The sequence below is a fragment of the Antedon bifida genome, chromosome 6 (genome assembly GCF_963402885.1).
Source record: "Antedon bifida chromosome 6, ecAntBifi1.1, whole genome shotgun sequence".
Lineage (NCBI taxonomy): Eukaryota > Metazoa > Echinodermata > Crinoidea > Comatulida > Antedonidae > Antedon > Antedon bifida.
Window position 1 is genome coordinate 16,024,304 of NC_136231.1, and position 12,677 is coordinate 16,036,980.

Below are 12,677 nucleotides of genomic sequence, written 5' to 3' on the forward strand. Positions count from 1 at the left end.
AAATTAATTAATATAAATATAGTACAACAGTTCTCAAATAATTAATCTGAAAATATTTTATGTGAGTGAAAGTAAAAAATAGACTGTTCCCAATTAAGTGTAAGCCTATTTTTTTACTTGATAATATGCGTGTGGCCTCGTTATGAAAATGCGCTAATTCTGTATGCGCCATCTAAGGCGAAACCGGACCGAGTGTGAAATACACTTTAAACTTTTACTTTGTAAACTGTCATTTTATAAATACCTCAAAATATTTGTATTCAATTCTGTTCTGATGAACATATTAAAACATAACACAACATGATGTGTCATATTTATGTAGTGAAATATGCCTTGCAGTATATTATATGATACACAACTACCTCATGTGAAGTGTTTTCTATATATAGCATCTAACTCAACTGGTTATTGAACGTCATTCACTTCCTACTCTTAACCCATCGAAACAGAAACATACTGTATAAATGTAACTGTAAAATACAACATTGTAAGTAAACAAATACTGTATTACTACGGAAATGCTGTACATGGTATTATATTTTACTTTTAGCCGGTATGAATTTTAAAATCTGTATGTAATAATTTCATTAAATTTTCATTTGCCAATGTAGAGTAGCAAATTGCTACACACACTCAACTTCCCTACACATTATTAATTAACAATTGATATGAATAGCAAAACTGTAGAATACTATGTTTTCTAAACTCAGATTCAGATTAATTATCCTATCAAACTTTCCAAATGAACATTTGCACAGAATGAAATTGATAGTCTATTACGTGACTAGCTTACCTGGATGAACCGACATAGGCCTTTTCCCCTTCAAGGGGAGAACATAACCGAAAAGTAAAATTTTATTCAAGAACTCCCCTCCAAGACAGTGGTATCGCCCATGCGCCACGCCCTCAGGTGGGCGGCAACGCCCATGCATACCGCACCATTTCTTTTCGAGACGTCGAAACGTTAACACGTTTACAATAGAGGAGAACAATAGAACCTATTGTGTTTGGATTGGTTTGTGTAAATAACACTAAAGCCTTGTATATACTATTATTTTACTATCAAACTTTATGTAACAAAAAAAATGTGATGTGCCCATATATAGACATGATAATTATTTTGGGACATCAAACTTTTTTTGTCAAACTAGTTTGATAGTATAGATAGAGCTTAAGTCTGTAAATTTATTGTGCATTTCCTAGAAGAAGGATGTGAGGTTTGTTACTTCTAGTAAGTCAGGGAAAATGATGACAATAGGTAATTCAGTTTTAAACAAACATTCCTGTTGGTGGTGGCACAATAGTATTTTTTTAGTATTTTCTTGATAAATATTGCTTTCATCCAATGGAATGAAAGGAAAACAATTATTGTATTATTATTAATATTGGCTATTATCAGGAAAGAATTCAGGAAGTGACTATTGTTTAGTTCTAATACTAAAAGTATAAAGACAAATAACATTCGTTATGGAGGAAATATTTCTCTGTGATTGAATCAAGCAGAGGATTTTATTCCAAGAGAAACAAAAGAATACAAGACCCAAAAAAAGTATAATATTTATGTTCCATTGCAGAGTTGAATCAAACAAATAGTCATGAATACATTAAAGGGCTTTTGGAGAGTGTCGACTCGACGCTCATCTTCCAGTTCCACTCAAGATAACTCCTTGGGTCTGATGCACCTGAGGAAGCTCTATGTTGAACTATGCTGCTCAGTTCAACCTTTGACCCAAAAGGAACAGGAAGATAAACTGTATGTCATGCTGCCTCTATTTTGCAAGGTATGTGAATGAATTGTCTCTAATTAGAGACCAGTGGCCATATTCACCTTTTACACTAATGCTTGGTTCCCACTAAAGACGCAACACAAAGACGTAATGAAACGTAAGTGATTTGACCAATTACAAGCGATGATTATTCGGACTGTCGCTATTCGGACTGTCGCGTGTGATTAGTCAACTTGCTTGCGGTGCGCTTACGTCCTTGCGTTGCGTCCAAGTGGGAACCAAGCTTTAGGCTAAAAGGGAAACCCTTAAAAATAAGAATTTAGTGAATACAACTTTAATAAATATAAAATAATAATATATGAAATATATAAATATTTATTTAGTTAAGTGAAATAATATTATTAAATATTTTTAAGGGAAATATCTTACTTAAGTGTGATTGGTGAATATGGCCTCAGATTTCTGTGATTTCATTTAAACCAGTTGCACTGTTGCTTGGTGGTTAACATGTTCTGTTCCTAATGCTGCCAAGTTCAAAACCTGGTTACAGTGACAAGATTTTTACAAAAAATCTTTACAACAAAAATATACTTAGCAATACTTTATGTTGCAGGTATTTGAAACCAGCCCAGCGTCTGACATGAAGGATAAGTTTGGAGATGTACATCCATTTACAGGTCATATATCAAGATTATTTGTTACAGAAGTTAGACGAAGAGCATCAAACCCATCTCCAGGTATTGATTGTTCATCCTTACTATTCTTTTGCTAGGCTTACCAAACACAAGCTTTTGCTTTTTTGGTCCTTTGCCCTCTTCCTTATTGAATTTATTACTAATATTATTACTGTATTTATTAAGAAGAAAATATAGATATACTTGAAATAAAATCATTTCTTTATATTAAAATATCCAGATACAATTTTTGATTATATTTATCACCATGAGAGATTCTTTTTTACAAAAGATAATCATTCCGTCATGGTGTGGTGAAATATTATTTTCTTCGATCTTGGATATTATTACCTTAATATCATCAGTAAAGGCATCTTCTATACAGTAGCTATAATTATACAGTTCATCTAATGATATTTCAAATTATCTGCTTTCCGAGAATTCATAATAAGTTATTTTTTTCATCATTATTTTATTATGAAAGTCCGTGTCGACATCATCACATCAATCTATAATATTAACCATGATTAATATTAATGAAAAAAATCAGTACAGTAATTCAGCATACATTGCCAAGTATAAATGACGAAATGCACAATCTATAAAACTGTGAATATTATGCATACAAAATTACGTTCTTTTCTTTCCATAAACGATAGACTAGCAGACCTACGGAATAAATCATTGAGTTAATATCAACAGCAAATGCACAAATTTAAAACATACTAATCAGAGATGTTGCTGAGCTATTACACCCATGTATTTACAGGGATTAGGTCATTTGATGGGTTTTGCAGTATTCATTTATAAAGGCTTGCATGCATCATGATATGTTTTTTTACTGCAATTATGAAGATATTTTGTCAGCAAATGAGTAGTATAACGATAAAGCATCGTCTATATTACTTTAATGGCTGAATAGTTTTGAAATAATCTGTATTAATATAAATATTTTATTTTTACATACTGTAGTATAGTAATGTATTACCAGACTATTGAAATGTTATGAGCAATTCTACTTCATAGATGTTCTATTTTGCTTTAGGCTACACATTACACATTTACGCACTTCATTTGAGATAGACTGTCTCTCTTGAGATATGAAAAATATTGATACATTTTCACAAATAATTTGAATTTCTTATAAATACAATTTTTAAAAATTTGTTGAATATTATTTTATTTTATAGTAATAATAATAATAATAATAATAATAATAATAATAATAATTTTAAAACAGTTGCTTAGCTTATTAGATTTTACGATGATGAGTCCAATAGAAAAATTAGAAGTGATAATAGACCGACATTTAATTTTGTAGGCTATTAAAAAATACTGTTTTATGAATATTTGAAATTGTTTTTAATAACAAAGCATATATTTTTTTGATACAGTGATTTGATACTAATACTATATTAAATATAGATACAAAAATCACCTAATCAACTACCTACAGTAGGTTAAAATGATTTGTAATACTGATATGTTGAGAGATGATTTTATTTTGTTTTAAAATGCACACGTTATTTAGTAGCTGTAAATAAATATCACTGAACAAGAACTATTATGAAAGCACTCAGAAACTGAGTGAAGTACTTTGCAAAATATGACTACATGTTGATATTTCGGCCCATGTTCAATTTTCTTCTTTTTATCAATGAACCAATTGCATGTTCTGTTTAAAGTACAGTATATACCTACAGTATTTACACTGAAATATTTCATTTAGGCGCTATCGTGCTAACAAACAAAGAAAGTAATACTTTTACTTACAAAATTCTATTTTGCCAAGTAAAAATAGAATAATTGACTAATTTGAAAGCCTTTTAGGGCACATTAGTTGAGGGAATTTACTACCAATTGAGATTATCTCTGTTCTTAGTATGAAAACATTTTAAGACTACCCTAAGCAATGAAAGGTCAATTACCAAAATGTTCAAGTAAGTACAGTATAGTGTGAAAACACGTTGGAACAGGATCCCACAAAGTTGTAGAAGGATCTCGCTAAGATTTTTGCATCTCACTACAATTTTAATTTGATTTTATTTTATCTAATTTTAGAGAAAGCAAGTCGAGATATAGCTGAATATATTGAAATACAAGGTAATGGATTAGAGGAAAGAAGTCGTGGATGGATGCTTCTACGAACTCTGACCTTGTTGAGCTCTGGGGGTCAAAGCATTGTTGATGTTATGACCTCATGTTCGCTACCATCTACTTTGGTCAAGTGTCTGTACTTATTTTTTGACCTACCACCAATTGAGAAGGAGGAAAAAGCTGTAGAACAGAAAGATGGTCAAAGAAGTGATTTCTCGCCATATGAGAGACGAGTTCTTCTACAAAAGGTGTTTTTGCAGGTAAAGTATTGGCTACTATTGTAAAATAACATGCTTCCAATCTAATTTAGCCCTACTGTTACCATAATTGTGCAAAAACTACTACTTTTGAATGTGTAGGGCTTGATTGATAATACTGTTAGACTTCATTGATATTAAGCGGGTAATGTAAACGTAACAATCAACCACTGCGTAACATTACATTAGTGGTTGATTGTTACGTTAGTGGGTGATACAGGGTGGGGATGAAGCATATGATGTTGTTTTAGATGAGTTTTTTTAATCAAAATGTTCCAACAATTCATTCTGTTGTTTAAGAAATCATATGTTTCTTTGTCATTTACTTTGACATAGGGTTTACAGAAGTCCTTATATAAGAATATACCATTACATTCAGATAGTGTACAGCAAGTATTAATATGAACAAACGCAATGATACAACAGATTGTACAAATGCCATTATAGTACGTACTGTACACTAAGTGCATTTATTACAAATATTGCAATACTTAAACACAGTATTCACTCTTCCCTGAGTATATGTTATTCTCTTCTTTTTGTCATGCAATTAATATTTATGAAAACAAGTCTAGACTTTTACATTAGAAATAATACCATTCTAGTTTTTTGTGGTATTTGTTAATGTAGTACTTAAAACTGATTAAATTACGTTAACAACTTAACAATGTATTCTTATTTGTTCTTGAGCCTGAGGCCAGTAAATGTAACTCAGTGTTTTTCTCTAATGTAGTGATGAAGGTATTATTAAAAATGAGAATCAGTATATACCAAATTTTTATTTCAAACTGCACATGTCGTCACAAGCTTATTGCTTCAGTAGGAAGTTTATTGACAGTAAATCTTCCATAGATACTTCGCATAAAACACTATGATAAACATAATGTACTCAAAATGATTCAATTACCCTGTGTCGTACCATATTCACTTCGTTTGCGTTTGCACTGTGCTAAATAGCATTCTATTAAACAGAAACGCCCACTTTTTTGTAACCATTATTTTTAGGCTTCCATAAACTAATTGTTTCTGCTGGCAAGAAACTTGGTGTAATTTATTATTAATCAGTTATTTTTTCACCGCAGAAACGTAACAAGACCTAAGAATAGTAAATAATCGTCATCCACAATGACACATCAAGACACACATACAGTACTGTAGATTTCCATGTTTTTATTCACTCACTGACAAAAAATCAATAAACAACAACTCATTAGAGATAATTCATTTTCAAGGAATTCCGTCATTAACAGTGATTGGATTTACTTGCAGCTGAACGTGTGTTTAAGACCTCGTAAAAACCAACAAAATTTTAACAATAGATCAGTTCTGCTACACGAGTAATATTTAAGATTTAATTGTTACATTGAAATGTTCTCGTTTAAAATTCCCTGGCTTGGTAATGGGCTAGACTAAATGTCAACAACATAAATTAAATATGTGAAACATGCTTTAACGATATAGAGACAACGTCTACGTTATACAGTGAGTATTGAATTGAATAAAATGAAATACCTATTCCAGATATGTTAATGTTACTAGTATTCCAAATGCCAATGGTACATTTAATAGCAATAAAAGTACTTTTTTTGTATTAGACTTCTATACTGTAGGTTAAATTTTATCAGTCTTATTTTAATGGAAATATTATTTAGTTTTACAATGAATCCTGGTTCACAGTATGATGATATAACTTTAAAGTTACATTTTCTCAAAATATAGTAAAACATTTATAGATGATCGAGATAGATATCACTGAAACAATGGTTACATAGTAGATCATAATACTAATAGTATACTAATTATGTTGAGTTAATTGTGCAATTAGCATGCATTTATTATCAGACCGTACACTGTTGAACCCTGACATGAAGTTCTTGAATTATGCCTATGTTGCTCTCATTGTGTGTGTTATTCTTGTGTCAAAAATGGAATATTGCTGTACAATATAGATATTAGAGGACCTGCAATCAGATATGCATACCAATGAAAAGCTTATTTCTATGGGGTACTTATTTTGATAATGAGAGAGTATGTTCGGACATTGTATAATAATAATAGTTCATTCTTACATACAGTAGCGCAAGCAAGCTCTCAATACGCTGTACATTATTACCCTGGTCATTTTTTAGATCAAACATGTATGGAAAGATACTCCCATAATAATGTAACTAGTAATCAGCGCAAAGTTGTGTCTTGATCTAACCGATAGCCATTTTATACAAATGGGTGGAGAGAAGCAAATGTAAGTAAAGTGTCTTGCCTAAGGATACAGGAAATGCGGCGAGAGTAGGGTTCGAACCACGATCTCATGATCAGTAATCCAACGTCCAACACACTGCGCCACACACCCTCTAGTCTAAATGATATTAAATCTGTGAATTTTATTTTATCAAATATAACTGCTTTTAATGAGGACCATTCCCAAAAAAAAAAAAACCCAAATAATAATAAACGGTATACTGTATGATCATCTCAGGATCTCCATTAAGCTTTGTCTACACTATCAAACTAGTTTGACAAAAAAGTATGATGTGCCCAAATATGGTAGTGATGTGCCCAAATATAGTAGTAGTGATATGACATCATGTCCATATATGCGCACATCACATAAAGTTTGATAGTGTAGACAGAGCTTTACTTTGTAATGAAGCTTGGATTGTACAATTCTCAGCATTATTGCAAGGGCAGTATTTTGGATTATTTCATGTCACTATTCCTATACACTATTGTTAAACGTACCATAGCTTACACTGCAGTGGCGTTAAGAACACTGTTTAACTGTCAGTGTATTTACATTGAAAGGAAATGATCAATTGTAGTCAAGGAAATTGATGAATCTTAATGCACCTGATGGGAGCGAGTAGGGTGAATCAGGGAACTGATCATTACAGGAAATGATCTGATGATTAATAAACCACACATCATCATGGCTTATATAAACATTTACATAATTTTTTAAAATTATGATTTTTAAAAATGTTTGTTATGGAGTATTTTTTTAATGACTTTTGTTTAGTTTTTATATTATTCACATTCAATATTAATAATATTATACTATACCATGCTTATAATAATAAGTATAATGGTATGCTAAAGCTTTGTCTATATTATCAAACTTTATGTGACAAAAAATGATGTGCTCATAGACATGATGATGTCATATTACTACCATATTTGAGCATATCACTACCATATTTGGGCACATCACACTTTTTTTGTCAAACTAATTTGATAGTGTAGACAGAGCTTTAAGGAGTGGAGTAAAAAAGATTGAACCCTGGATCTTATGCTTTAATTAGTAGGCAAGCACATTAACCACCAAGCTACAGTCTCCATTTTTTTCTAATGATGAGTTAATGTATTTAGTTTGCCCTTTAAAAAAATGTGTTGTTCAAATATAAATTTACAGTGAATTTATATATTTTTAAATGGAGATTCACACGCGTTACTTATACAGTACTTTGTAAGACAACCCAATCCAGTATTACTTGCTCCACCTCCCTCCCTCCAAAGCTCATGCATATTCAACAAGTTGATTGATCACATGATGCTTCAGAAAGAAACTCATTATATTTGACTTTTAATATCAGTCAGTTTTCAATATCAAATTTTTGAATAAATTACAATTGTATTCCCATGTATTCATATTTGAAAATGTATGTAGACTCCATGTCTGTAGCTTGCCGGAACAACAATGATACTGATATGAAATGATGGTATCTATTTCTTCTATAAATACAAATGCTTGTTTTAATGATAAAATAAACATTTTTTCTGTTCTAGACAAGTGTAGTAAGTCAAATGTTGTCTGTATATATTTTCTGCATAATATTTGATGACTGCTGCTTGTTGAATTAAATTTGATAATTCAAAGATATTCTCAAATTATGTGAATAAGAAGTAATTGGATTTCTACAGTAGAAACATAAACAGAGAACGTAATAAGTAATGTTATTTTAAAATGATTCGCTTTTGAGAAGTTTGACAAAATGCAATTTATTTCATAGAGTTTTATTATTGTTTGTTTTATTGTTTTACACACAAATCTAAAAATAACAATAGTAAATTAAAGATTAAACATAATTCAGATAAATAACAAGTTAAATGCCTCAAATAGATTGTAGAGAAATGTGTGGAAAGGGACCAAAATCTTTGAAACTTTAAGGCATGGCCTATCATTTGTAAACACGTACAGTAGTAATATATAATGTTAATTTATGCATCTTCCTTAACATATCATTTGATTAAAACGATAGATCATCCTTTATTTTACAGTTATTGACACGTTTGTGTAACCACCAATCTCCAGCTGATGAGCTAGTCAGACGTGACGATCTAACTTTGTTGTTCAGCGCTATCACAAGCTGTTGTCCCCCTCACAATTTACCATGGAGGAAAGGTGCTGCGGAAGTGCTTGTCACGATCTCACGAATGGGCCTAGATCAAGACGTAGTACAATATATTCACAGTAAGTGAAAACTGCCAGTATTTTTACATTTTGTTTTTTATTAAAACCACAATTCCAAACGATGAAAATTCTGTCCTACTATCGAAATAGAATTCCTAAAACCATACTCACTTTAAAAAAAAAACATTTTGGGCCACCTGAGGGTTTTCAAAAGAGGTAATTTTACTGTACACTCTCTGGGGTTTTAAATGTCGACACATTTTAAAGTTATCAATTTAAAAGCCGACCACATACATTTTGGTTCTTTAATATATCGTCGTGAGGTAATTTCCCGATTGATCGTAATCAAAACGGTACTGGGTATGGTCTACTAGTTTTTCTGCTCCCAACCAGTACATCCATTCATAGAAGCCTTGATGAAGTAAGCCTACCTGGTGAGATAACGACTATACTTCGGCTTTAGTCGATAGAAGATTGATGTTTGATTATGTGTAGATGTGTGATTTGTTCTTTTATTCAAATGATGTTCTGCATAAGGAAACGGAGATAGTAGTTGGGTATAATGATTTTTTATATCAATTAATTAAATTATCGTAGATTGTATATTATGCGATAAATATTATTTAAATATTTGATATATTATTATTATTATTATAATATTAATAAAAAGATATTTGTTAGTATAAATTAAAAAAATATTGTTTCAATATAATTCAAAACTGTATATTATAATTTTGTTGTCGTCCCTATATTTTGAATTTCATGTAAGAAGTTTATACTATATATTTCACATCATTTTGAGCATTTTTAACCATGAATGGTAAATGAAAATGAAAGTTAAGTTATTATTGTAAGAAAGTACATTGCCCCGCTTCAGTCATAATTATAGTATTGATTTCTTAAATCCATTTACAATTATTGTTTCTATGGACAAAAATAATAATAGATTGGTTTTTGTAGGCATTATATTATTGTTGCTGATTACTTTGTATAAGTATGGAATATAATCAACACAATAAAGTCTATCTACTTAATATTACAGTTAATAAAATGAAAAGAAATTGTGCTAATACCTTTGTGAATGATGATTGATGATTTTAAAGTATAACTCAATTGTTATCATAGTGCCCTCGTTGTGCTTCCAAAAACAAAAGAAATACCGTAATTCTAATTCTAAGGCACTATTATTTAATATTGATAGATAACAGAATGTGTATTAGATAAAATCATCTTTAAACTAGGTGAAAGAACTTATTTAACCTTTTTAATAATTGTGTTCCATTCTATTATTATTGCAATAGATAAAGGCTGTCTGGCATTATGTATTGAGAACATCAAAAGACCACAGGAGCTAAGCCCGCTTGACATGGTTGAAATGTGTTTCACTGTCTTTCACTTCCTTAAGGATTCCAGTGAGGTTTCCCATATACTGTTGGATGATTTTAGGACATGTCAAGGATACATATTTCTAGCTGATTTTGTGCTTAGGTAAGTTCTCAATCTTTCATCCATTGTTAATGAGGAAGCGATGGATTTAACACATACAAAAATACCCATGTAACAATAGACTGTTCCAGACCTGGGCCAGCAGTTCCCCACTCTAGCGTCATAATCCAACCTCCTAATTCTTATCAAATTGTGTGGCTGACTATACTGTTCTATCAAAATGAAGCATGGTATCCGTTTATACAGTATGTTATATTTAATATAATATACTGTATAAACGCATACCATGCTTGATTTGATTGTCAAGACAATATCCAAGTATAATCCCAACAAACTCCTCCAAATGGAATTATGGTAACAATGTCAACAATCCCTTTTTTCAGACTAGAAAAGATGGAATCTCAAGAAGCTTGTGAAGCGCTACGCAATCTTGTGTTCCTAATCTCTTCTCTGAGCTTATGTGGATTCAATGAACTTCGACCTAGCAGTGCTATTCAGGACGCTCCATTTCAGCAGCATGGGTTTACTGTGCCCACACCAATTGGAAATGGTGTCAGCGTACGAAATCTACAGTCGTTTCAAGTTCTTCAAACTGTCTTCCTTAAAGTAAGTATTAATCTCTATTGATTATTTTGTTTTATCATAATAAGTTCTTTAATCAATGCTTTGTGTCCATCAGTGCAAGCTGAACGCAACCTGGAATATTTTAAAATAAAAATAAACAAATTATTTTCTTTCTTTTACATTTGTTGGAATTCTTTTTGTTAAATCAATAATAATTACTATAAACACCTTCATACCTATTGCATCTCTGTACTATATTTAGTTTGACATAACAATTCTAGACTCCTTGATTTACCAATCAAGGCAACAAAGTGTAATGACTGTCTGTACATGCTCACATGCCAATCTGTTCTGTGGTAGCTCTTGGAATCTACCCCATTTTCAGAATTGTGCACAAATTGATTTCTGATCAAGTACAGATTTTATTCTGTACTTGATTAATTGAATAACCAATTACTTAATTTATTCTTTATATTTAGGCTGAGACAAGTCACCTATGTAACACAATCCTAGATGTTGTATCATCTATATACAACTCCGACCCAGCTAACTACTTTATCTTAGAGCCTCAACACACGCTATCACAATTCATTGACCGTATGTACTTGAAGCCACAAGAAGTTCAGGAGAAGATATTTGAACAGTTGGAGTTTGTTGTTTTCAATTTAAACTTTGTGCCATGTAAAGAGCTCATTAGTGTTAGCCTGTTAATGAAGTCAGAAGAGTAAGTTTTTTTTTCGCATGAAAGCTTGTACAGTAGAACCTTCATTTTACGTACGGTACAGGACCGAAAGGCATGCGTAAAACAAGGGATTCGTAAAATCCAAGTTGACCTTAAATTGACCCCCAAATACGTAGATCGTAGCTAAAAAGGCTGCCGTGTTTGCCTATTTGTACAGCATGTAGGTGGTCACTAGCTTAGCTAGGCCCTTCCTAGACTAATCTAGGCCAGGCTAGCAGGCCTAGCAAGATGTGAGGCCTAGAAAAGTACAGTATATACAGGCTGTACGATGTTTAAATAAAGTGTTATAAATAAAATATCAATATTCTTGTATTTTCTATCAATAAAAACAGTCGCTGCTGTAGGGGAATGCACATGAGTTCCTCACACAGCCATGGGTTTGTGCTTTGTTGTTGTTAAATTGCGCCCTCAATGTAAGAAAATTATGACGTCATTGGTCATTTTAAGCTTACGTAAAATCAAGGGAACGTAAAATCAGGGTACGTAAAACAAAGGTTCTACTGTAATTGTTCTCTAAACCGAGTTATAGCTGTTGATTTGCTCTTGACTTAAGAACTACTTAGATACTGTTAATTTGCATGCAAGGACATTGGAACATGCTTTCTCACTCCAAGTGACTACCAATTACACAATATCCATAGGTCATCACAAATTTAAAGCTCCCTATTATCTGTCAACTTTTTTAAAACTGGAAATCCCTTGAACTGGCCCAAAATATCTTGTGTCAGATAGCATTTTGAATAGTTGGTGTCGCTGTCTGTT

General features: G+C 31.6%; 1 protein-coding gene across 4 annotated transcripts in view; it reads left to right on the plus strand.

The window, feature by feature from the left end:
* LOC144845361 (WD repeat and FYVE domain-containing protein 3-like) overlaps nt 1-12,677 on the plus strand; it is a 62,526-nt gene that overhangs the window by 11,343 nt on the left and 38,506 nt on the right. For all 4 annotated transcript variants that reach the window (XM_078702632.1, XM_078702633.1, XM_078702635.1 and 1 more), the window contains exons 2-8: nt 1,575-1,781; nt 2,341-2,464; nt 4,463-4,758; nt 9,031-9,223; nt 10,465-10,651; nt 10,993-11,215; nt 11,653-11,897. In XM_078702632.1, the coding sequence (XP_078558758.1) occupies nt 1,596-1,781; nt 2,341-2,464; nt 4,463-4,758; nt 9,031-9,223; nt 10,465-10,651; nt 10,993-11,215; nt 11,653-11,897 (1,454 nt within the window). In that variant the 5' untranslated portion in view covers nt 1,575-1,595. The remainder of the gene's footprint in view (nt 1-1,574; nt 1,782-2,340; nt 2,465-4,462; nt 4,759-9,030; nt 9,224-10,464; nt 10,652-10,992; nt 11,216-11,652; nt 11,898-12,677) is intronic.